The 27657-nt window shown below is 37.8% G+C and overlaps 1 protein-coding gene across 4 annotated transcripts in view; it reads left to right on the top strand.

Moving 5' to 3' along the window:
- The window catches only part of CTNNA2 (catenin (cadherin-associated protein), alpha 2), a 478985-nt gene that overhangs the window by 58900 nt on the left and 392428 nt on the right, over positions 1-27657 (top strand). For all 4 annotated transcript variants that reach the window (XM_009331867.1, XM_009331865.1, XM_009331864.1 and 1 more), the window contains exons 3-5: positions 20894-21060; positions 24937-25056; positions 27155-27421. In XM_009331867.1, coding sequence (XP_009330142.1) covers positions 20894-21060; positions 24937-25056; positions 27155-27421 — 554 coding nt within the window. The remainder of the gene's footprint in view (positions 1-20893; positions 21061-24936; positions 25057-27154; positions 27422-27657) is intronic.

The raw sequence follows: 27657 nt of genomic DNA on the forward strand, positions 1-27657 counted from the left end.
ACTAGCTACTAGGAAGAAAATTAACTCTATCCCAGACACAACCAGCACACACTGGAACGGGTTGCCCAGAGAGGTGGTGGATGCCCCATCCCTGGAAACATTCAAGGTCAGGCTGGACAGGGCTCTGAGCAACCTGATCTAGTTGAAGATGTCCCTCCTCATTGCAGGGGATTGGACTAGATGACCTCTAAAGTCCCTTCCAACCCAAACTATTCTGTGATTCTATGAAACAAACCCAACAGCACCAAGTGTCTTATCCTCTTCCCCTCTCTGGCTGATCAGGATTGAAGGTCCGTTAGTGGGGAATACCTATATTCATATGTATAATGTAGATCCCTTCAGTAGCTGGGTTTAGCTTTTCAGTCTATCCCATAGTCAGCCCCTGGATCCTGGTCTTCCCAGTTGCCCCACTCCCAAGGACACACACAGACACAAACACATGGAAGCAGATGTCTCAGTTGACCTCCAGATGCTGTAGTCTCTCCAGCAGCTGGAAATCAGAAAACCTGGCCCAAGGCATGGCCAGACAAGTGCATTGACCAGCAATTTGTTTACACACGACTAGTGCCTTCCATCTTCTTATCCCTCCATTTTCCCATGCTTGTTCCTCCCCAAATCATCTCGGTCCTTCCTTTTCCCCACCTTCAGTTCCTCCCCTAAACATCCCATTACAAGTCTTGTGCAGTCCTAAAATGTTCTTCCCCTGCATCCCATAGTGAGTCTTGTATCCTTGAGCAGAAAGCTAAAAATAGAGAAAAATGAAATGCATACATGTGATTTCCTGTACACGTCCTTAACGGTTCAGGCAGTTGGGGAGGTCTTGAACTGATAATGATACCGGTTCTTGGTAAAGCCAGCTGAGGACTGAGAGCCTGTACTTATTCTCTGCACCGTTTTCAAGAGATTTATTTCTGTTACAGCCTTGGCTGGAGCTTTTCTAGTATTCATTTAACTTTTCAATATTTTGTGTAAGCTCATGTTAGTTTATATTTATGAAAGCAGCTTACATCTCTGAGAAAAGTTTGTTATCAAGGGTGGTTGGCATTTGCTATATTGCCCAAATATGACAGTTTGAGACAGATTTTACAAAAGCACAGTGATACATGTTTGAAAAATAATATACATGAATAAATTAGGTGATTTTTCCTTTTTCATACTATATTTATTTATATTGTCTTTCTTGAAGATTTTATTACTATCATGACTCTATAGCAGGAAGAATGAAATTGCTTAAGAATGTCCACTTCTGACAGTTGTCAAAAATTAAATTATACTCACAGATTGAAAGTTATACAAATAGTGTTTCTTCCAGGAATATTTGAATTCTAAAATCAGATCCTAAAATTACTACTTGCTCCTTTATAAGCAGTATTTCTCTTAAGAAAGGTTTTATTTGAGAAAGGATCGCAGAAATACACCACAGTTAAAAAAAAAAAATCTGTGAAGGATTGTAACTAGGGCATATTTTTCAGTAAATATTTTACTCCACCACCCATCACAGTGTAGTATTAGTATGCATGAAATTTCTGCATTCAGGTCAAATGTGGAAAAGAGTTTCACTAGGATTTAAAAAAAAAAAAAAAAAAGGGTCTTAGAACTTGGAGGAGGCACCATAGGCAGTTATCTGTCCCTGTTCGGCTTCCAACAATAATTCCAAAACTGGGTAGGCTTAGTCCACAGTCAGTAATCCCCAGCAGTATTAAATGCACAGCCTTTTCAATTAAGTTTTGAGATAACCATGAACAATGTTCTGCAAGAAGATTTTCCAGCATGCTTGAAATCTGTATTTAAGTCCTCTCTGCGCGTAATTCAATATAGAGATTTGAATTGAAGTCTCTGACCCCTCAGAAGAACACTGTTACCATGAAGCTATAGAGCACCACGGGATGAGCATCTCGGCCTCTCCTTTTGAAGCTGTTCTAATTTATGTGCTGGTGAAGCATCATCTGGTTCACAGCTGAGTGCTTGAAATCACTATTGATTCATTGGGTAGAAATTCTGAACGGAATTTCTTTTTGTTCAACCCAACATTAAAAAAAAAAGGAAAAGTTTGAATCACCCTTTGAACTGGAAAATCAGTTATTTTACTCTGTCAGATCAAAAGTATTTGGAAGGATATTCCTTTCAGCTTGGCAATGGAGTGACCTCAGATGACTGTGTGTAGGTGGCCTCTAAAACTTCCATCACCCAGTGATGGAAGTTTTTAACAGAGCAAAGGTAATATGAGTTTCACCAGCTGTCTAATGTAGCAGTGGATGGGGTTAGGGAAACTAGGTGGGAGGGTGATCTGGGGTGGTGCAGGGACATTGTCTTGGAGACGTAAATTGGGAAGTCGTCTAGCCAAGGGAGAAAGTCAAGGACATGAGCTTGAGATTTGGTCATTACTTTATGCTTCAGTCACATTGCTTCGACTGAAGAGCTGATGGACAATATGGGATGTGTTACGAAGCCAACCTTCACCCAAAGGGAAAGACAGGTTTCGTTCTGCACTGCCACCGTTATCCTGCCCTGTTGCCTTCGCTTTTCCAGTCCTGCTCCCTTCCCTGGGCTGAATGATGAAAACAGGATTATTTCCCATCTTTCAAAAACCATAACTGGAAAATTTCAAGAGTGATTTAGTAATGATTACACAGAAAGCAGTTACTAACAATTACACAAAAAAGTTTTTGTTCTGTTAAGTAAGTGTTGTAAATGAGGTGGAAAAATATATTTTCAATTTAAAAAAGCAAGGTTTTCTTTCTTCAGAATGTAATTGTAAATACTGCTGTAATTCACCTAAAAAGTGGGAACCTTGGGTTCTGATCCGTGTTACCAGGATTATTTCTGCTACTTACCCAGTCACATTTAATGAGAAAGATATAAGCAGTCCTTGGAGCAATAAACTTTATCTGGGAGTCTTTCTTGTACCCTCTTCAGTCCTCCTCCTTGCCTAAAGTCTGTTGCCTTCTGTGTTCTTTATTTTTGACTACATTTTCCATGGCAGTCATCCAACTTTAAAAGCAGTTGTGAAGAAGCTTCATTCTCCCATACAAATTAGGCTTTAATTTTGGATATGGTTTCAGAAAGTGGTAGTAGATGAGAGAAGTAATAAAAATGACAGTATGAAAATTTGAAATACGCTTCCTAATGTCTGAATCCTAAAAGGTGCTTAGTCAATGTATAAAAGACTTTAATTTATTGTCTTTCCATTTACCATTTTGAACACGTCTGGAGTGCACTTTTCACATATTACAAAGGCCAATATTCTGAGTAATACTTTGCACAGTGAGGGAATATAAAATGTTATAATCAAATAACACGTACTGCTTTCCTCTGAGAAGTGTCAAATTATAGTATTCTGATAGCCAGCTGTCTTGTTTTTTCTCAGTTTTAGTCCCTTTATCAGTGACAAATATTTTTTAAACTTTAGGTCTGCAAGATCTTATGGCTGCTGTTTATATAGGAAAACTGGAAAAGGAGACTGTTCTATAGTGCCTATGGAATTTAGAATTATTTTTATAACTACTAAAAATAAAAGTCTAGACTCTCCACTGATTCTGATTTGTGATGTTTGCAAATCTCATTCATCCATAATTGTTCCAAATTTGACTTTCAGAGCTGTGCTTGGCTTTTTTTTCGTGTTTGTTTTAATTGCAGATAATTCAGTTTATATACTCTGTTTATATTATTATGTGATTTCTACAGTATTTGATGAAACGTTGCTTTTCTTCACAAAAATATATCAACCCTATCTTCCTTTCACTTGTTTCTTCTGGACCTTATTGTTTTAAATCACTCTTAATTTTATTACTTTGATCGTGTTGTTATTTTATGGCTAACTTGCTAGATACAATTGTCCACATATGAGCCTGAATTAAGCTACTGTTCAGTTAAGCTTAACTCATTTCCCACTGGCTGAAGAGGTTTCCATTTTCTCCTCTCATGTGTCTTGGATTGTGCTCCTTCCCTATCGCTTCTACATCCGAGGACGCTTTCCGTGCAGAAAAGCCCTCTTTCTATTTTTTCCGAGTCTGTATAGCTAATAGAAAAAATTACTGTTCGAGCATTAGGACTGTCCTTTATAGATACTTGGGCATGGCAGAAGTTATGTTGAATTTATAGTATGACACTGAAACAAAAAGAAATAGGTATAAATTCCTCATGGATACTATATGCTGGGAAATTAGAAGAAAGTTTCAAGGTCAGAGGAATGAAGTTCTGGAATAACCCAGACGTAGCAATAACAGAGTCAGAAGGTGGTGAGGGAGTTGTAGAATAAATCTGTCTGTTTATGATGAATACTGGAAGACTGTATACTATAATTGCAGGTGGAAGCAAGTAGCTAGACATGATGATCTAGGAATCCTTCCAGTCCTGCGTTCCTGCATGCAACATGATCTGGTTCAATGCCAGGATCATACATGGTACTTACAAAATCATTTTGGCCCATTTTTAATTCTGTCCAAACGATACCTTGAGGTTTCATGGTAGGACAACCTTTTTATTTTCTTTCTTCATTTGTCTTTATTTCCACTTTTCTTTCCCCATTTGCCTTTTTTTTTCTGCTCTTTGGCTATGATTTTCCTGACTAATCCATCTCCTTTTTTTGCCTTTGCCTCAGTGAAAACTAAAGATGTGTGATTTGGGGTGGGTTTTTTTGCAATTCAACGTGAGGTGGAAATACCTAATTAGCTCTACATATGCTAGTTTAAGGAGCAGAGATGCTCTAGCTAGGCTAGCGTAGAAGTCTGTATGGACTAATACACCTGCTGACAAGTGCACGGAATAGATGCAGCTGATGACTATTCCTGATAGTTAAGCACGGTTTTTACACCTCTCATGTTTCTTAATATGCTTCCATGGTGACACCTATACTTGCAGCTCTCAGTAATGATTGTTATTTTCTGTTCTCGTTAAAAATCTAACAATAACCATGTATTCTTTATGAACCTTTTATTATACAAAACATACTGATCTGCCTTTCTGTGTGTTGGTGGTGGTCCCTAGATCGGCTTTGTGTTTTGATCCCTGCACCAGAGTGTAATTTCATAGTATGAAGTTCAGGTATCTCTTTATCTCTCTGCACAGAAGCTCTTGCAGTTTTGAAACATTCATGCATTGTGTGTAGTTTATAAAGGGTTATGTTATATTAACACCTGTATGATATATGAATTCTGATTGAAACTGGCAATGAAGTGTAAGGGTATTAAAATGTTTCCAAGTCAAGTTTAGATGAAAGATCATTATAGTCTGTGAAAATTATTTTTTTCATGTAATTTCCAATTTTGGAAAGATAGGCTTAGTTTTCATGTAGATTGATGCTTTGGGCATGATTTCAGAAATCCTTGACAAGTTCTTTTATGGCATAAAAATAACTGTGTTGGGTCTTAAATATAGGTTACTGTAAATAATGCCTGCAGATTATGTGAACAGATAGTAGAAATGAAATCACTTAATTCTTTAAAAGTGCTATTGTGCCTTCTATCTCTTGTTCTGTGTAAACCTGCAAGTGCTCTCCTTTGTATTCTTTGTTGTCTCCTTTCTCTTATCTTTTCTTATTGTAAGCCTATACCATAGACTTTCCCTGTGCTGGTGACTCTCCTTGGTTTGCCTTTCTTCTTTCTCATGCTACTATCTCATATAGTACCTTTTTCAATTTTTGTATTTAAATTTTTCCTGGTTTTTTTCTGCCTTGTCCACAAAACCCTAAATTGTCCAACATTAACATGGCTGTTCTCTTAATCCCAGTCAGGGTGTTGTGGAAAGGCTTTTTTTACTTTTAGCCGTGTTTGTTCCCCAGATTTTTAGTAAAGATGTTAAAAATATGCTGTATGCCTCTGTCATTTTCATAATGTGCCCATTTCCTTTATCTCAGGCTCATCAGAAATCTGGGTGATCAGCAGGCAGCAATACATCTTGCTATATGAATCCCCAGGCTACAGTGTACTTGGAAACGTGCTCTGTCCAGCGCCAGGTGGTCCCTGCGTCTCTTACTGCTTCTGTCAAGTCATTCACAGATAGGAACTAAGTATAAGAAAATGCATAAATTAGCAGGGATACACAACTTACTCCTTAAAACATCTAGTGAGTTGATCAATCCACTAGACTGACCAATCTCATCATCAATCCTACTCACCTCCTCACAGTGCTTCCCCTGAGCTGACTTTAGTAACTTGCTGCTCCTACCGGTCTCAGAGCTTCTTGGGAATTTTTGATAAATTTTGTTAAGAAAATGTGACTTGCTGGAAAATATCAAGCCTTTGAAACTGAAGCTTATCTCAAAAAATATCAATTTCAACTGAACTTTTCATTGGGCAATTTTTTTAATGTGATAATGGAGAATGATGGAGCTGATTCTAATTATGATTTTGAACTTAGTTCACAGTGCCTAGGGCATAGATATAATCTACCCGCTGACTTGCTTGGCTATACAGTATTTGTAAGCCTCTTCAAGCCCCAGAAAGAAAGTAATATCCAGAAGGATGGAATCTGTCTGCCTAATGGAGAATGCCACGGTAGTTTTCTTACAGTGCTTCCTTTTCTATGTCTGTTAGAAAATTATGTGTGCTTTTCAAATGTTGTTCCTTTCTATACCTGATACGTTTCACTCAAATTTATTAATCACAATTCCTTTACAATTCATAAATTGTTATGCAGAAACCCATTAAATGATTAAATTCAAGACTTTAATTGCTAGTACTCACAGAAAAAGATTTTTTTGTCAGTTACATTCTTTTTAGTCCTTTATTACAATAATTATTTTAATAAATTTAAATGCATGGTTCGCCAAAAAGATGGCAACTTTTCCTAGCAATTGCCACTGTAGTTATTTGAATAGTTTTGTCTTGTTTATGTGATGAAATATTCTACTCATTTTGAATGTGCTTCTTGTCTCAGTTCTGCAGCTATTTGGTAAAGAAGGAAACACTTCTTATTTTTAATTAGAAATGTCAAATTTTTAGAATAAATGTAGAAGTTGTGGAAAAACTACTAGCTGAACAAAGAAAAAACAGGCTTCCTGCAGTGCTGAACCATGCACCCTAGTGTCTAGCTGGATGGCAGAAATCTGTTCTGCTTTGTACTGATTGTTGAAAGACAGTCCTGCCACGTTCAGTATCTGAACTACGCAAACAAGCACATCCAGGTTTCCTTGGAAAAAGATATTACTGGATTCCCTCCCGGATGGAGTGTGAGAGCAAACTAGCCTGTGTATAGCCTTGTGTCATGGTTTAACCCCAGCCGGCAACTCAGCACCACCCAGCCGCTTGCTCACTCCTCCCCGGTGGGATGGGGGAGAGAATCAGAAGGGTAAAAGTGAGAAAACTCGTGGGTTGAGATGAAGACAGTTTAATAGGTAAAGTAAAAGCAGTGCACACAAGCAAAGCAAAACAAGGAATTCATTCATTGCTTCCCATCGGCAGGCAGGTGTTCAGCCATCGCCAGGAAAGCAGGGCTCCATCACGCATAACGGTTACTGGGGAAGACAAACGCCATCACTCCAAACGTCCCCCCCTTCCTTCTTCTTCTCCCAGCTTTATATGCTGAGCATGACGTCATATGGTGTGGAATATCCCTTGGGTCAGTTGGTGTCAGCTGTCCTGGCTGTGTCCCCTCCCAACTTCTTGTGGCCCCCCCAGCCTGCTCGCTGGTGGGGCAGTGTGAGAAGCAGAAAAGGCCTTGACTTTGTGTAAGCACTGCTCAGCAGTAACTAAACCAGCCCTGTGTTGTCAACACTGTTTCCAGCACAAATCCAAAATGTAGCCTCATACTAACTATTAGGAAGAAAATTAACTCTATCCCAGCCAAAGCCAGCACATCTTGGACAATCAGGTTTATCAGGCCACTGGAATAAAGCAAGGAGAGAGCCAATTTGGCAACGCAGATGCTACTTTGAGATAAAAAGAAACATTTTTCTTGTCTTCTGTAGAACATTGAAGTTCAGCTGCATGACTTTTGCTAGGATACAAATAAGGCCACATTATAATTCAGTTGAGTTTGAATTTTTAAATTTGCTTCTGTGTTTATTGATATCTTAAGAGGTCCAGTGTGTTTTCATATTCCCTAGCACCAACCACAGTGTTGAACATCTAAAATGTTCATGTTGATGTTCATGAACTCTCCAGTTCAGTGAAGGCTAATCAGTTGTTTAGTTTATCCCTGAAGGATGTTAAACTGCAGAGTAGCTGAGAGCTGCAGACAAATAGGGATTAGAAATGCTAATGGATTCTCACATCCAAAACAATTTACTTTTGCATTGAAATTTAATTAACGTTTTATTGTACTTAAGTGTATCAGTGATGTTTCAAATGCACTATTAATCTGACTATTAATTAGAAAAGTTCTTTCTAAAATGTAACATTTGTGAAATAATTGTTTCAGATTGTCATAGATATGTGGCTAAATATCTTAAAGTTCTGTATTCTTGGTATTTTACTATCCCTTAGGAAAGAAGTAGTTGGGTTAATTAAAATTATACATTTTAATGTCTATGAAGTGAATGAGATGGTGTGCTATTGGATCTAAATGCGAATATTGAATCTAAAATACATACTAGCTTTAAGGATATCCATTGTGCTTTAAAATACAGTGATTCATCTTCCATCACTTTATCTAAATGTCAAACGTAAAGTGAGTCAAATTTAAGTGAACTAGATTGTCTGTATAATCAATTCCAGAGAGATGCAGCTCTAGTAGCTGAAATGTAATGGGAAAAGATCAGGCTAGATCATATGTGGCCTCTTCTGGCCTTGAAATCTATTAATATGATGAGAACAATGGTCATTCTTCCACAGAGAGAGAACAAAATCCCAACTGCAAGTGAAAGGGGAAATGAGTTTAGGGGACATAGTAGTAAAGATTTAGAAGAAAAGTGTTAGGGAAGGGGAGATGAAGATTTAACAGCCATTCATGTGAAGCTTTGGGAATTCTGAATAGCATTTTTAATGCATATTTATATTTAGTAAGTATACAGCATTCTCCTGTATGAAAATACAAATTACTTCCCAAATTTTAACAAATGATTATACAATGTCAGAGTTTCCTACTGAAATGAACTATTTTCACTTATGGGAATGGATTTTTAAAGTACTGGAAACAAAATATGATAATTTAAGATATGGGGTAAATAACCAATATGATTATTAAGGTAGGAGGAATATAGACAGTGAGATACCAACCATCAAAGACCAGATTTAGTGCATTATTCCTGAATCAGAAACTTGACAGTTGGCAAATACACTGAAATGGACAGGAAGTGGTCCTACTCTATTTGGTGAGTTTCTAGACAAGTCCAAAGGGGATAAAATTGCAGATCTTTGCATCCTGACGGGTTTGGTTTTGTTTGTTTTAATAACAAGACAGCATCCATGAGGAAAGGATTAAAAACCTGCTTACATTGTTTAAATATACCCTATTACCAATTACGGGTTATTCAAGTCTATCATATTATCATTTAGTATCATAAACACTGTTCTGTATGGAATCTGCAACTCAGTTTGGGTCTATACATTAATTTAGAATAGCTTCATAACAATGGTTGTGCTCTAGTTACAAGGAGAGCACTCTAAAATACTTTAATTAGGTCATGGATCAGTTGTCACAGTCTTTTTAATCTTGGACATGTAGAACAAAAAAACAAAATCTAAAAGAGATGGATTAATTAGACCATAGCTTTATTAATTTCTTCCATTTGAGAACTGCTCAGGAATGGTACATACACTCAAGCTGTCATTGTTCCCTTAATTATTTCCAGGTGCTTGGAGTATTGTCAGCATCCCCTACTGATCATAGCTGTTCTCTAGGTTGCTGCTTTGTGCCCACCATCTTCTATCTCTTAATAAACACTTCAAGGCTTTGGAAGAATGGCATTTCCTCAGTGTATTAACCATTAAGAGTTTCCTTTCTTAATAGGTAGATGCCTACCTTTAAGTCTGCTTATGATTCTAAAAGTTCTAGTAGCTCAACAGAGCATGTTTATGCACTTCTACCAAAAAATGTGCCAGTAATCAACATTGGAACTTCTCAGCCATCCCTTTGCTCTTTTTTTCCTGTATGCCATCCCCAGCAACTTGCACTAGGCTAAAATAGGAGTTGCTTTTTCTGAAGACATGGATCAGAAGATATCTTCTTTACCAATGATAAGTCCAAGTAATGATTTCCATAGCAAATGGTGTATAAAAATTCACAGCTTTTCATGTGTGTAAATGAAACGCATCTATCTCTACAGGACTTTTTTTTGTAAACTGCGTGAAATCTAAATCATCATTTGTTACTTAAATACTATACATTTTACAATTATTTTTCAACATGTTTTCAACCCATCGTGTTGGCTTTGCCGTAATTTTTCTGATGTAAGAGAAGACAGTTAGTTTGATGAGCAAGTAGAAAGTAGGGTTTTTTTTGTCTGGTTAGGTTTTTGCCAGTTATAGAAAATCAGTTTACCATAGCGGGAAATTCCTGCCAGACTTGGCACAATGAAGGCAGCAGGAGTGTGTCAGGCAAAGGAAACACAGTTATTGCTGCACCGAATAGTCATGTATCATAAGAAAATTGGTTGAAGAGAGTAACTTCTTTTAAACAGGATTCCCATTCTGTATCCATAAAACAAAGTGATTGTGCCTTTGTTTTTCAAGAAACTGCAAATTACATATTAGTCCTAAAGAAGCCATGATCAAAATATTTGTTTTGCTTTTGTCACTACTGTTAAACATTATGTGATTGCATCTGAAGAAAAGAGCTGATAAGATCCAGAGAGTAGATCATCTTGACTTCCAGTGTTAAGAAATTGTACAGTTCAGGTCGTGTTCCAGCACTGTCGTGGCACTAGCTGTTGTGCACGCTCCTGAAGTTGTTTGATATCTGGAGGAAGGAGAGGTTTCACTGAATCACAGAGGCTGGGAGGGACCTCTAGAGATATTCAATGCCCCTACTTAAAGCAGGGTCAGCTAGAGGAGGTTGCCCAGAACCATTTCCAGTCAGATTTTGGATATCTCCACTGATGGAGACTCCACAACCTCTCTGGGAAGCCTATTCTGTTTTTTGATCACTCTGACAAAAAAATAAAAATAAAAAATAATAATAAAAAATGGAAAATCCATTTCAATTTATGCCCATTGCCTCTTGTCCTTTTATTAGATACCACTGGGAAGAGCCTTGTTCTTCATTCTCTCCTGTCAGGTATTTGTATGCATGGATAAGATCTCCCTGAGCCATCCAGCTCTCTCAACCTGTCCTCATATGACAGATACTCCAATCCCTTAATCATCTAGTAGCCCTTTGTTGGTTTTTGCCCCGGTATGCCCATGTCTGTCTCATACTGTGGGACTCAGAACTGGAGAAAGCACTCCAGGTGTGGTCTCCTCTGTTCTGAATAGAGAAGGATCACCTCCTCGACCTTGCTGGCAACACTGTTCCTAATGCAGCCCAGGATGCTGCTGACCTTTGCCACAAGGGTGCATTGCTGGTTCATGTTCATGTTATTATCCACCAGGATCCTTGGGTCCTCCTCTGCAGAGCTGTCTTCCATCTTGTTGGGCCTCAGCATGTGCTGATGCCTGGGGTTACTCCTGCCCAATTGCAGCACTTTGCATTTTCCTTTATTGACCCTCATTAAGTTTCTGTTTGCCCATTTCTCTGGGGTGTTGAGATCCCACTGAATGGCAGCACAACCATCTGGTGTATCAACCACCCCTCCCCGTTTTGTATCATTGGTAAGCTTGCCCTCTGTCCCATCATCTAGGTCAATAATGAAGAGGTTAAACAGTCTTGGCTCCAGTATTGACCCATGGGATACTCCGCTAGTGGCCTGCCTGCAGTTGGACTTCATGCCACTGATCACAACCCTGTGAGATCAGCAGTTTGGCCAATTTTCAATGCATCTCACTATCCACTTAGCAAGATCACACTTCATCAGTTTCTCTGTGAGGATGTTCCGGGAGGTAGAGTGAAAAGTCTTACTAAAGTCAAGATAAGCAACATCTCCTGCTCTCCTTGTGTTCAAGGTCAGGTTGGACAGGGCTTTGAGCAGCCTGATCTAGTGAAAGATGTCCCTGCCTGCAGCAGGGGGATTGGACTAGGTGATCTTTAAAGGCCCCTTGCAACCCAAACCATTCTATGATTCCCCTTGTCATCTCATTGTAGAAGGCTATCAGATTCATTGGGCATGGTTTCCCCTTCATAAATTAATGCTGACTATTCCCAATCACCTTCCTTTCCTTCTTAAATTTGGAAATGGCTTCCAGGAGTATTTGCTCCATCTCTTTTACAGGGATCGAGGTGAGGCTGACTGGCCTGGAGCTCTCTGGATCCACTTTCTTTCCCTTCTAAAAGAAAGCATGACATTTGTTTTCTTCCAGTCTTCAGGAAGCTCCCCCTGTCAATCACCATGATCTTTGAAAGATAATTGAGGCTGAACTGGGGCAGCTCCCTCGGCATCTGTGGGTGCGCTCCATCAGGGCTCATGGACTTAGGCATGTCCAGTCTATTTAAATGTTCCCTACCAAGGGTAAGCCTGCCTGCCGCCTTTCCCACTGCTCTCAGAGGCCTGGGATTCCCAAAGACAAGTCTTACCAATAAACGCTCGTTATTTAACCTGGTTATTATTTTTGTAAATATTAGTAATCTGTTACTCCACTTAATATGGCGACACTGATATTTTAAACAGATTTTTATCAGAATATTTGTTTGTAAATTAAATCCTATGAAAGCCCATATTTATGAAAATAGCATGGTTGCTTTTTGTCAGTTACCCTTGCAGGTTGTTTATTTTTTGAAAAAAATCATGTCATCATCTTTTAATTTCTCTTTGATATACATGCATAGATATGTACATATATTTTTGTGTGTGTATCTAAGAACATCACAGAATACTTACACATTTCTGTTGTTTATACTTTCCCTAGCTACTGGTATAATAAAAATATTTTCTTTTCAGTAAAAAATAGGAAGTAATCAGCTTAATAGTTTCTGGAAATATACTCAGAAAATAAAAAAATTCTGAATGGATGTGTGTATATGTATAGTTTTTGAATATGTGTATCTATGTATATGTATATAAAATTATAGGAAAAAATGTATAGATTTATTGACTTCATCTGTTTTTCTGATTTTTTTTTCCCTCAGGTTGATTTTCACTTTTGCTATGTAGTAATCATTTAACACCTTTCCAGTTGTTTGGAGCCTTATTGCATTTTAAGACTTTAATGATGAGAAGTCGAAATTTGAATAGGATTCCACATGAGACATGCAGTGGACTGTACATTCCTTTTGCCCTTTTGACGTCCGTTTTTTTGAATGTTCGGTTTTTGGGTTATACTGAATCATTCAGAATTTTGGTGACCTTTGCAATCATCTGTTGATAGCTTTTTGCAGAAGTTAAGCTTGTAGTACTTGAATTACCTTACACAGATTACTAGGTGACTTACATGTGTACATGATTCTGGTTAAATACATGTAAAGACATCTTTAACTGCTCCTATATGAGTGCATGAATTTAATATCGAAAATGAAATGACATCTTATTTTGAAAATCCAAGGGAAAAGGGTTTTTTTGAGAATCAGGTCTAAAAGACTCCATTTCTAGGTGCTGTAACTTTGTTAGCAGAAAGTGACTGAGTATGACTAAATCTAATCCTGCATTACCCCTCAAGGAAGGATAGATAGAGTAGGTCCCCCAGTTAAATCCTCTCAGAGCAAGCTAAGTGGTTTGATAGCGATGTTGGGAGATGGTAGCTGTAGGTTTGAACCTTCTCAAGCTGATGAGATCCCAGAACCTAAATAATGACTTTGGACACATCTTCTAGTGCAGGAAAGTGGCTTGTTGTGTGGCTGTTATCAGATCCACAAAATCACAGAATGATTGAGGCTGGAAGGGACCTCTGGAACTCATCTGATCTAACCATCCTGCTCAAGCAGGGCAACCTAGAACTCGTTGCCCAGGATCGTGTCCAGACGGATTTTGAATGTCTCCAAGGATGGAGACTCCACAACCTCTCAGGGCAACCTGTTCCAGTGTTTAGTTACCCTCACAGTAAAAAAAAGTGTTTCCTGACATTCAGAGGGACCCTCCTGTGTTTCAGTTTGTGCCCATTGCCCCTTGTCCTGTCACTGGGCACTGCTGGAAAGAGCCTGGCTCCCTCCTTTTGGTACCCTCCCTCCCGTTATTTATATACCTTGGTAAGGTCCCCCTGGAGCCTCCTCTTCTCCAGGCTGAACAGTACCAGCGCTCTCAGCCTTTCCTCATAGCAGAGATGCTTCAGTCCCTTCATCATCTTCGTGGCCCTTTGCTGGGCTCTCTCCAGTATGTCCATGTCTCTCCTGTACTGGGGAGTGCAGCGCTGGACACAGCGCTCCAGGCGTGGCCTCACCGGTGCTGAGTGGAGGGGAAGGATCACCTCCCTCGACCTGCTGGCAATACTCCAAAGGTGGCCAACGGTATCCCGGGCTTCATTAGCAAAAAGAAAAGAATTCTGAAAGAAATAAAAACCTTTCACCCTCATGCAATATGGATCTAAGTACATGAAATGTTGTCCAGCTATGAGTCTTAATTTCACACAAGCAGCAGTTCTACCTATAATCATTAGAATTCAGGAATTAATCTAGATTTCAGTGTTGAGGGTTTTTTTTTTGGGGGGGGGGGGGGTTTGGTTATTTTCTGTTTTGGTTTGGGTTTTTTGTTCCCTTTCCCTTCCCTTTCCTTTCCTTTCGTTTCCTTTCCTTTCCTTTCCGTTTTATGATGAGCATTTCTTAAATGTGGCTAATAGGGACTTTCTCCACTGAACGTTCTAGGTTATTTAAATCACTTTCTAACCCAGCTAAGACTCTTCATTTACGAAATGTAAATTAAATGCATACTTTTTTCTCAAAGCAAGGTGCCAAAGAATTTAGTATGTGGGTCTTAGTGAGAAAATGGCTGACACTGTGTGTCTAAGAAAAAAGGTATGTGAATCCTGCAAGGTATCAGGTGAAGTATTTCTCGTAGCTGCAAATGATATCTCCTCGAAAACTGCAGTTCTTATCACATGTATTCCAGGAACATAATTGTTTCACAGGGCTGCTGAAATGATTATAGGAATGGATATTCTATGCGATAAGAGGAGACTGAAATACTGCCTTTAATCTGTCATGGCTCATCACAAAAATGCATGAAGCGAAAAAGGGACAATAGGAAAGACAGTGGAATAAGAATGCTTACTTGAAGGACAAATGGGGCATGAGAAGAAATGGATAAAAATTATCTACAAGTAGAGCCAGTATGGAACTAAAGTGTCTTTAATGAAAAAAACTTGTCAGATTCTGGAGTTCATTTTGGAATGAGTTTCCTACTTCCAGTAGGATTAATTGGGGTTAAATGTCTGAGCTGTTTCTAAGATGAAAGCTTGATAAGTTTGTGAGTGTAGTTATTATCATATTAAGATTATTATTAATTATATTATGACATGACTGTCTGCAGTGGCAAGGAAGCAGACCTGATGACTCAAGATGTCTGTGTTTCTTGCATTGACCTAATTTTCACTGAAAGTAATTTAATATAAATTACAGAATAGCTTGAAATGAATTTGGAAAGGAATGGATAGCTGCAAGTAGGGTTGGCTTTTTACAGATAAAAATGTTTCTCTGAAAAATAACTTGACTAGCTGTAGCTCCAACATTACCTTTGGCCTAAGACCGGTTTGGTACTATTGCTGTACAAGGATAAAAATACGTTAACTGGCACCAAGATAGACAATCCTTCCTCCCCAATAACGGTTGGCTTTCTAGGTTATTATATTTTAAATTATGAACTACTGGTTCTTTATAGGACTTAAACAACCTGCTACGAACTTTTATATTAATACTTTTTTGATTTGCTTATTTGTTTATGTCTATTTGATACTTTCTGCTTAATTATTTTGGAGAAGATTTATTTCACCTAACTTTAGCTTTCTAAGGTTAAATAACTAATCCAAACTTTTTAAACTGTTTTTTTGACCCTCCGTGTATTTTCCCTCTGTCCACCAGTGCTAATTTTCAAATAAATTTTCTGGTTGCATCTCCTTGGATAGTCAAGCCTAAGAAGATAATTTTCCTGCTTGCTTTCCTAGTGCCACTGGCTAATTACCAAATACTATTTCCTTCTTTCATAGTTCAATATTTATCTGAAGCTACAGACGGGCAATTTGGCAGAAAACTGTAAAATCTCTTCAGTACCAAAATGGAAGTTAAGCAATTTGTAGGCATCTGATTCCAAAATCCAGTGCTTGCTTTGGCTGCCATTTCATCTCATCTTGGATATACCTAAAGTTCACGTACTTTCACATACAAAAGTTTCTTTGCTGGATGCTCAGAATCACTTCCATCTTATCTGAATCCAACTTAAGCTTAAATAAGGGAAAGCCTTGCTGGGGTTTTCATACCATTGCATGCATCCCCTTGGGTTCCATCAGCTAGATATGCTCTAAGAGTGCATATTGGATCAAGCTTTCTACATAAAGCTGTGATAGTTGGTTTCCTTTAATAAATAACCAAAGGGAAGATGATGCCTTCCCAACTGTTAACACTGATTAGATGAATCCAGTTGTCCACATTTTGAATCAAATTCCCAGGTTAGGAAGTTCAAATCCAACCCTTGCCCAGATGCTCGACTCTAAGCTATTCTGTCATGGCTCTCAGCCTCTCCTTTTAGATGGAATATTTTGAGTCACTGACTCAAAAATAATAAAAAGATTTGTGGAAATTTCATTGCCAATTTTTAGCACACTCACAGCCAAGAGTTGTTGATAAATTTTTCCAATAACTGTTTGATTTAAAGTATGTGTCAGAAAAATCTTTGTGGCCTCAGAGTTCCTTGCTCCTAGTTTCAGTGATTTTTGGCGCGCGGGTAAAATGCATGGAAATGTAGGTACAGCAAACTGTGGTCCTCCGCCACAGAAACCTTGTTGTTTCTCTGTGGAGATCAGGTACCTAGAACTTTGACTCTGCGATGCTGAGCAATATAACATTTAAGCATGTTGAGAAATTTGTTTTGTTGTCTCTTTATCTGACAATGACTGTTTGTTCTTTGTCTCTTAAGAAATCTTTTGAGAGTTTTGGCAACCTTATGGAAATCTAAAAAAAGTATGCAGCTTTAGAAATGAGCCATTCGAATTTTTCTACTGAAATTTTATATTATCAGCTTATCACCCAAGGTACACTGCACATAAATTATAATAGCACACAGTCCTAATGGTAATATAATAAGGAAAAGAGTTCTGATGGGAATTATTCACTGTGGCTGTCTTAAGTTTCTCCTCCACTATTTGCATTGTCTTATGGGAAGTTATGCCATCTGGGATTTTTTTTTTTTTTGGATGTTGTTATAATGGTCTTAAAAGCAATGTAAATATGTTTTGATTTCACATTAGAATTACTTTCTTTCTGAGTTTCTACACTGGAGACAAACAGATTTTTTTTTTTTTTTAATAATAGCAAAGTTTGGGTGAATATAAAATCTCATTCAAAATGGTGTTTGTTCCTCTTTCAGCCTAATTTCATAGGGAAATGAGGCTTGCATAATTATTGATCTGTTGGTAACTCCTAATCTATTTAAATTGTTGTCCAGTTTCAAACTATGCAAAAAAATGTAAACATAATTTAAAAAGTTAAAAAAATCAGCAACTGGAGAGAGGAGAAAAACTAAAACCTCAGACCTGTGTTCACACCAAGAGCAAGGCAGATGCAATTCAACCTTGTCTTTGCCACGCGCTGGCTGGTCGGGCAACGTGTACGTAGTCCTGGCAAGGCAGAGTACATGCTGTTTCTCTGATTGAAAATGTCATGGAGAAAATACGATAGAATGGGTTTATAGTAGGCAGTATAGTAGCAAGACAGGTGAAAATGAATTTAAACCTGTTAATTCAGCTGCGCTGGCATAAACTTTTATTATATGGATTAATAAAATTGTGGTTTGAAAAGGTCATAACAAACAAACTCAAATATAGAAACCGCTGAGAGTTTATGATGCATTTAGAGAATGCTGAATTTTTGAAAAAGCAACTTGCATACCGAGCTTTCTTTCAGCAAAGGATAACAGCATAAAGAAAGCTAAGTCAGTAGATCATCTTAAAAATCAGTTTTTGCTTGGCATAGCCACAACATAATTCCAGGTTATCGATGGGGTTGTATTCCATAGCTAGGCTGGCTTATTTGAAATACTTTTAACAAGTCTACACAGCAGAACACAATGCATTTTGGAGATACCCAAGCTGGTCTGAAGTTAGGGCAGCCCTGCGCAGCTACGCTAGCTTGGATCTTGAGTCATCAGTGTGGCACAGTCCAACCTAATTAGAACTGGCTCTGAGCAAGACTCATCAGCTGGTACATGAGAGTGTCCAGATACAGCTAAGTTGCTTCTGACTGCGGAGACAGCGAGCACCTAGGATTTGGGTTTAGGGGTTTCCGTACTGGGTTGTTTTCCATAGCCTTTTGAAGTACTTTAAAATACCCAAGTGGTTTTCTCATAGATTGGATTAATACATCTAGAACCACATTACTTTGCAAGTAACTTTTGAAATACAAATGCGTCATTTTGTTTTCCCAATGATTAGTGAAAAAACTATTTTTTTAAGTGTCTGGAATTGTTTTGGAGAATTATGGATTGATATATGTTCTACATTTCTGTATGGTCAATGTGCTATATTATTGCTTTTCTGTTGGTTACAAAAAAAGAAACATCCTATGGCACAAGTCCCTTCACAGTCTGCTGTGAGTCATATGTGAAAGGAAAAGATACATGCCATTCTTTTTCAATTATCACTGCATTAAACTACTAGTTTATTTGACTTCCAGTGGTGTGCTGTTTAGTTTTCGTACACTAAGTCTTCCTTGCATATCAGAATTTACCTGATCTCCTTGTGATGTTAAGCACATTTCTGTGTAATTTAATGCAATGTTTGCCTTTTTGGTTGAGCTTCATGTTCTGCGTTGGCTTAAAGTAGATTATCAAATCTTTGAAAGATGGTTATGATTTTAAAAAATCTTTTATGCAACTCATTCCTTGCTGTAAATAAGGGGGGGAAAGTTCCCATTTTCTGATTTCAAGGTCTTTCTTTGCCACTGGTATCTTGCCTACTTCTCTGAATGCATTGCACTGTCCCTGGCTCACCTTTCTTTCCAATCAGATATTTCCTTCAGCTTCTCCCTGTCCTCCTTTCGTTACCATATTCCAACCTAGTCCTCGTCTTACTCCTTTAAAAGCACTATTCCCTTTAGTAGCTGAAAGCTATTAGATCTCAGCTTTACAGAAAGAACTCAAGCCCTTTCAGTGCTGGGAGCATTAAGTACTCCTCCTTCTTTCTTAATACTTCCATCTGCTAAAAAGAAGTAAAGTTCATCCTTACAAATCTTGATTTAGTTACCAAGCACCATGTTGAATAAGATGCTTGTTGCTGGAATTAAACAGGAATAATGTGTCCAGGCACCAGCATGTTTCATGTGTTATACAAGAGTGTTTTGCTTAGTCCACAGAGAGGCAGTGATAGTGATATTCGGGCAGTTTGGGATGGCGAATAGGTAGAGTGAGTAGAGGAGACTGGGCAGTAAAATCATAGCAGCGGTGGTCACAAAGGGAATCATGAGGTTCAACAAGGCCAAGTGCCGGGTCTGCACTTGGGTCACAACAACCCCATGCAGCGCTCCAGGCTTGGGGAAGAGTGGCTGGAAAGCTGCCCAGCAGAAAAGGACCTGGGGGTGTTGGTCGACAGCCAGCTGACCATGAGCCGGCAGTGTGCCCAGGCGGCCAAGAAGGCCAAGGGCATCCTGGCCTGTATCAGAACTAGTGTGGCCAGCAGGAGTAGGGAAGCGATCGTGCCCCCGTACTCGGCACTGGTGAGGCCGCACAGGCTCGAATACTGTGTTCAGTTTTGGGCCCCTCACTACAAGAAGGACATTGAGATGTTGGAACGTGTCCAGAGAAGGGCAACGAGGCTGGTGAAGGGTCTGGAGAACAAGTCTTCTGAGGAGCGGCTGAGGGAGCTGGGGTTGTTTAGCCTGGAGAAAAGGAGGCTGAGGGGAGACCTCATTGCTCTCTACAACTCCCTGAAAGGAGGTTGTAGCGAGGTGGGGTTGGTCTCTTCTCCGAAGTAAGAAGCAATAGGACGAGAGGAAATGGCCTCAAGTTGTGCCAGGGGAGGTTTAGATTGGATATTAGGAAAAAATTTCTTCCCCAAAAGGGTTGTCAAGCATTGGAACAGGCTGCCCAGGGAAGTGGTGGAGTCCCCATCCCTGGAAGTATTTAAAAGACGTGTAGATGTGGCTCTTAGGGACATGGTTTAGTGGTGGACTTGGCAGTGCTAGGTTAACGGTTGGACTCAATGATCTTAAGGGTCTTTTCCAACATAAATAATTCTATGATTCTATGATTGGGGGAAAAAAAAGTAAGTCTTGAATAGGAGTGATAGCTCTTCTAGGTGGAGGAGAGCAGAGTAAGTATCTGAGCAGGAAGGCAGGGACTGGGGAGCAGGAGTGAAGGAGGATGTAGTTTGAAGGCAGCATTGTAGGGAGATGCAATTGGGATGATACTGTTGGGGTGCTCTGTCCCGTTCTCCCTACCAGCGCAGGTGAGTTGTAACACACACTGTAACACATCTGTAACACACACTGCTGTTTTTCTTATGTTGTGCTGGTTGCTCTCAGCTGTCTGTCTTGGTGTTTTGGTTTCCTTTTCAGTTGTTACAGGTGACTGCTCTAGAAGAAAAACAGTTTGGGAATAAAGAAAAGAAGGCAGAGAGTATCGAGGCAGTTGCTGCACGTTTTAAAAAAAATATTTCTCCTGAGCAATTCAGTAACTAAGCCATTAATTTTTACCTAACAGTAGTTAATTTAGTGAGTTGTTTATATTTTCTGGAAAAAAGTACAAGTGTAAAACTTATCTTTAATTTCCTTTTTTGTTTTTCAATTCTAGGAGAAACAATGAGAATCGCCTCTTCGGAGTTTGCTGACGACCCATGCTCCTCAGTGAAACGGGGCACCATGGTGCGGGCTGCTCGTGCCTTGCTTTCTGCTGTCACTCGCTTACTCATCCTGGCTGATATGGCTGATGTCATGAGGCTTCTATCACATCTGAAAATTGTATGCATTTTTAATATTCGGTATTCTTTTTGCATGTTTTGTGTGTAGAAAAACAGGGAACAAATCAGTAATAGATGTCACTGTTCACATTCCTTACTCTATTTCACTGTTTTTTCTTGAAGTGCTGAATGAGAAGTAGGAGATAACACATTTCTACATTAGTCTTATTCATTTTCTAATTTTGCAGAAATTAATTTTCGGAGACTTAAAGTAAAAAATTATCAGATATCTTCAATGCCTGGACTAGTACTGCTGTTAAGCAGCTCCCTGAACTGAACAGATGCATTTACTTATCTCACCTTGCCTGCTATCCGGATGGTTTACTAGCTCAGTGCTTGTAAAGTATTGCTATCTTGTGGCAGAGTTTAGGTACTACAGTTGTTCTGCTTTTTTTTTCTCTGTATGACTTCTGGATGTATCAAAAGATTAAATCTTTAATTTGGACTGAGACAATAGTGCAAGTGTCTAATCAGCCATCGAAGAGGAAAAATAGAATAAAGAGGAATTAAAGATTGCCAGATAGTTCGGTATGGATTTGTATTCACTTTGGCTGCCACCATTCACGTTTTTATACAGGAGTATTAAAAGACTGCAGCTGAAACTGGGAAATGTATTTTTTTTTTTTCTTTTGCTAGTTATTGGATTATTTCACTTTTATTGCATAAAAAAATAAACGAAAACCTCTGACACAAAACCAAATTTTCCAGAAACTCATATACAGAATATTCAAAGCCTGCAGAGTGCATGTGTGAGTTTAGCAGAGTTGGAGAGTTACTTTTTTTTAATAACTATCTAAAAAGTATTTTCTTTTTTTTTTAATTTGTCTTTTTAACAGTGTAACAACTGTACTGTACTGTACAACAGTATTATGTTCTGGAAAAACAATGAGAACCCTTCGACTTGCAAACTGTGCAGTTAAGCTAAATAGTTTGAAAACAGTTTTCATAATGAAAAAGGCAGATTTTTCTGCACAGATTCTAGTGAGCTCTGCCCTGATAAACAGAATGCTGCTCTCGTAATTGTCAGCATGTGGCTCTGGTTATGTGCAGTGTAAGCATTGTCTCTCTCAAATATGCTTTTAATTTTTCCCCACTACAGTACTCCATGCAACTGTAATTCAAATAGTCCTTTGCTAGCGAGACTAACACTTTAATATTATAAACAACAGATTTTTCTAAACATTGTGATTAAAATTCAGATTCAAGGTCTTTCATAGGTGATGAGAAATTTTGTTCTCACATCCGAGATTTCTTCCCTCTGTTACAGCAGTGTACTCTGTTATTTAAAACACAAATGTCCAATACTGTTTTCTAAGTGGGTGTATTTACTTACACAGTTTGCAGCCCAGATTTGCAAGGGCAGTGTATGGCAATGTGGGTTGTAATCTCTGCATTTATCAGATGTTATTATGAATCCTGTTTCCAAGAAGCCAGACATCTCTGGTTGTTTTTAGCAAAATTCAAGTTATGAACCTTAAATTTGATTTTTTTTTCAGGTTAAAAAGGGTAATTTATTTCTGAGGATTGACAGTGTAAATATTTTTATCTTACCATTTTATAAGGCAAACTAATTTTAGATGAATAAAAATTAAATTACTGGGAAAAAAAGTGTTTATATTTTACAAAATTGATGAAAGGACAGCTCTTGTATTGACTCAAAGGTAACAAAGACTGGTGTAAGTTAACCATAAAATTAATAAACTAAAATCATTCTGCACATCAAAGTTATGAAGCCTGATTTATACTGAAATGTACTGTAATCAGTTTTCACTGAAAGCATGTCAAAGGAGTGAGTTAGGCTTCAGACTTCATGGGAAATAGTGCATTTTAATTAAAGTTTTAGAGCGAATATATGCAGATGCTTTCTGGAAGGATACTCGGTCATTTCTTTCAAATTCTCTGTTACATTTTTTACTCTGTTGCATACTAATTACTAAAATTAGTAATAGTGCCTATTGCAGTGAAGCTTGTGTAACACTCAGCATATACTAATATAGTATGTGATCATGCACATACAGAATTATGAGTCTATTGTAATTAGTTACATGCTAGTTAACCAGAGGAACGCATCTGTACAGTTGTGTGAAGCTGTGGTTTTTTGAGGATAGAGAACTTGCTCCAAGCTAAATTTGTAAAAGAAACTATAATAAAAAAGGGGGTTGTGCTCATGTCCATTCTAATACTTCTCATAACCGATTTCTTCATTTTGAAATTTCATGGGCTTGAGCCCATGATAGAGTATGATCAACATCTTGCGGAATCTGATTATCAGAGTGGAATCTGTAACAAATTCTCTAGCAATTTTATTTAATAGAGAGCTGGCAGGACTTACAAAAATGCGTATCAATTTGTCATGCCTGTGCTCCTCAATACAAATATGTTAAAGATGAAAGTTTCAGGTAGTTTAATATACGTGCTTCTTGATCTGAAAAAAAGATGTTCATATTTTGCTGGGAATCTTGCAAGAATAAAGTAGTTAATACAATGATCCTTTTGTAATTTTTGTTAATGGTTAAGGCAGGCTGCTCAGCTTTAAAAACTGCTGTTCTTTTTAAGAGTAAAAGAAGAGGTAATTGGATTCTGAATAAGGTGTAGCTTGCAACTCTCAGACTTAGTACAAAATTTCCAACGTAGCAGCTATGGATTTATGTGCTTGAATTATACATTTCCCTATAGAAATGTATGGGTTTGCTACTCTACTGCCCTGTAATTTGTAAATCAAAATAAAAATATCGTCTCTCGCTGGTACGAAAACACAGTTAGAGCAACGCAAATGAAAAAAAGGCAGGTTCTGCACATAATCATGCCTTTCTAAATTCATTAGATGCCAGCTACTGCTGAATTTATGGATTCCCAGTGGCGTTTGGAGAGTGAGTTGCAAACCTCTGTTCTTGCATGGGAGCATGTCCCTCTCAGAATTAGCTGTTTCTCTTTGAGGAGAAAATTTGTCTGTTGTTGAAAGATTATGCACATTATCGTGAATTGAAGCAATAGATTTTAGAAAGAAGGATGAATAGAAGCTTTTCAGTTCTCAATCTTTTTGCTTGGAATTGCATTTTTATCTTGTGAGGGAGAGAAATACAACTTTGAATTTTCATCTATTCACAGGAAAATTTCCTTTACTTATTGTATGAAAAGGGCATTTTGTCCCTTCAGATATTTTTTCTTGCTGTACATAAGGTAAAGTTTTACGATAGATTTGATAGATTAACTTGTTGGTGTAATTGGGTGTTTATATCTTTGCCTGTTAGCTACAGGATGACTGAGTAACTGCAGGTATGTTTTCTTTGGTAGATTCTTTTCTCAATTTTGAAGTAACTGAAAAAGGAAATCTGAGAGCTGAGAAAAAACAAATAATAAATATATTCTGGGTTGAATCTATTGTTGTTTCATTTATTTCACAAAGATACAGTGTTTTGGATATATCAGGGTAAATTTAAATCTTAATGGTAAGTTTGAGTTTCCTTTTTAAATGTCATTTCTTGTCCAGAATTAATAACTTCCCTTTGTTTTCCCATAAAGCCTGTACCACACATTAAGAACATACTCATCTACTTCATTTTAAAACCTGCAGATATTAAACATTTCATCTGATAAGTGTGAGTGGGGAAATTAAGATAGTTATGCCCCTTGCATTATTTTTACATGATACCAAAGTACAGTAAATGGAAAGTAATGCAGAATGACAATCAGACAGCTTCTCTATTAAGAAACCTAATTAAAGTTAGTGGGACTATCATAAAGCCTCTGTACAGTGATGGACGTAAAAGCTAAATTGGGTCCATATAATAGAGAGTATTGGGTAGAATAGTTATAGACTTTGTCAAAGAGTGCACCCGGATTAAAATGCTAACACAGTTGATATATTATGTTCTAGGTAGAGGAAGCACTAGAAGCAGTGAAAAATGCAACAAATGAGCAAGATTTAGCGAATCGCTTTAAAGAATTTGGAAAAGAGATGGTAAAACTGAACTATGTAGCTGCTAGACGACAACAGGTGAGTACATTTTAAAGCAGTGGTTGAGAAAGTTAGTCTTGGTTCTAGAGATCTTGTATTTTATGTCCAAGTCTGGTTTAAAATGTACAATAAGTAATTGCTGTGTCATGGCCTATAATTTAATCACATTGTTTTCTTTGAATGTGATGAAGTTTTTAAAAAATGCAATTTCTTTAAGAATATTTTCCAAGTGGCTTCAATTAATAACAGAATGAAGGGTGAAAAGGCAAGTGATTCAGGAGGTTAAGGATAGTTTTAATTTGATGATTATTCCCATTTAATTCTAACCTATGCTGATTTGAGGTCACTCTGATGGCTGGTAAAGCACGAGCTCTTTGGTAGTCTAGTATAATTCAAATTCAGGAAGAACATAAATCTACTTTGTGTTTAAAACCATCATTATTAATTTTCAGATGCTTAAAAAAAACAATTTGTTCATTACTAAGGCTGATGGAAAAGAGACCAGAAAGTCACGATAACATTTATTCAATGCCTGCAATTATACAACTTGGCAGTAAAGATTACTTTCTCCTGAACACTGTTCTTTTTAAGAGTCCAGACAGTGCTGTCACTGTGTAGTTGTATAGCGTCTCTCCAATTTCGATTGTATTTGAATACCACCAATCATTCAGGGGTGTGTTGTCTTTCTATTGCGTAGCACACCGGATTTGGAAAGCTGGCTTTCCATATTCATCCGTCTATTTATTTTCTGCATTACAGTAATGTCAATTTACTTCTGTATCACTCTTGTATTTTTTTATGAAAAATAATATTCTCAGAGTTATACTGAAATTAAATAAATTAAAAATGTAAAATCTAGTCACTATATGAACTGTACTATTCTGTATGTTCAGACGCTTCCCTTGTGGATGTACACCTACAAATATGGGAAAAAGATAGAAATGTGAAAGCTAATGAAGGTATATGTCTCTTAAGTTCTTACTGGAGGTATGAAAAAATAACAGAAAATCTTAGTTATAAACCTTTTAAAATTTTCTTCTTAAGGTGCATTTTTATAATGTCGGTAAGGTTTCCCATATAACTGTGGAAAACCTTGACAGCATTAGAACTTACTACTTAGATGTTCTTACATTTTCCTTTAATCTGTTCTGTTTTGTACCCTGATAAAGTTTTTAGGAACTTAATTCTCTCTGAAAACTGTTGCCTGTCAGTCATGTGTGGTTGAAATTAGTCAATGGGTAGAACCTTTAAATCCAGAATATCTGCGTTCTTTTTTAATTTTTGCCATAGATTCTATGTGTGAACATAAGTAAACTATTCAGCTCTCCAGACTTCCTTGTTCCTACTTTTAAAATAGAAGTAATAATGTTTTGTTACTCCTTATGAATATCGTTAGGACTACCTTACATAATGTTTGAAAGGCTTTCATGGACAGTGTGATATATCCTATAAATAAATAAATTCATGGATTAAGTAACAATAATACAATGTCATCTTATTCTGGTAACATATTGTACAGTATCTGATGCTTGTTGTCAGGGGAAACAAAAGAAAGTATATGTCATTAAACCAAACACTAAATGATATGAGGAATAGAACAAAATATGAAGGCAAGGCTAAAAATAATGAGGGGCATATTTATTAGGTCTTTAAGAACTAAATACATATTCAACAATGTAATATTTTTCGGTTTGGATTTTTGTAAAGGTCTACCTTATGATGATTTTATAAAGGACATAGGTATAGTACTTATAAAATTACGGCACTTGCTGCAACAGGATTGCTGCACTCGCATTGCCTTTATGGAATCAGCAGCCTGAATCCAGTCAATCAGGAAGAGTAATTTTGAATGTTTTATATAAATTTTCTGCGGGTCTTTGAATAAGGGAAGCATGTAGACTCTTTGATGAGAAGATATTGGGAGCAGAATGTAACAGCTGTAGCTACACAGAAGGAGTGGGCTTTCTTGGGCAGGAGGGAGATTTCTTTCTGTGATTTATGGCAGAGTCTGTCGTTGATTCCATCTCTGCAAAATCACTGGACGGGATTTATGCAGAGACACTTAAGCTGCATGGACAATACATTCTAACATGAGAACTTTCATTGACAACTATAAAAATTGTGTGTTTTTCTATAGGAACTGAAAGATCCTCACTGCAGGGACGAAATGGCTGCAGCTCGAGGTGCTCTGAAGAAGAATGCCACTATGTTGTATACTGCATCTCAAGCATTTCTCCGTCACCCTGACGTTGCAGCCACTAGGGCCAACAGAGACTACGTCTTCAAGCAAGTACAAGAAGCAATTGCTGGTATCTCCAATGCTGCCCAGGCCACCTCACCCACTGATGAGAACAAGGGGCACACTGGCATAGGAGAGCTTGCTGCTGCACTAAATGAATTTGATGTAAGTATCAGAACTGTATGGAAAATGAAGTGTTTCTCCATGAAATCTACAGTGCTTTTAACTAAGCGGGTCTTGAACAGGACTCAAATTTCCCTTTTCATTCAGGTCTATTTCCTCAGACTGCAGAGGCAAAGTGCAGACATTGATTTGTGTTATTTTTAATGAGGAATAGTTGTTTGCTGTGAATGGACTTGAATTATAAAGAGTTATTTATGCTCATATGCAGTGGCTGTGAT

This window comes from Pygoscelis adeliae, unplaced genomic scaffold, assembly GCF_000699105.1.
Source record: "Pygoscelis adeliae isolate BGI_AS28 unplaced genomic scaffold, ASM69910v1 Scaffold209, whole genome shotgun sequence".
Taxonomy (NCBI): domain Eukaryota; kingdom Metazoa; phylum Chordata; class Aves; order Sphenisciformes; family Spheniscidae; genus Pygoscelis; species Pygoscelis adeliae.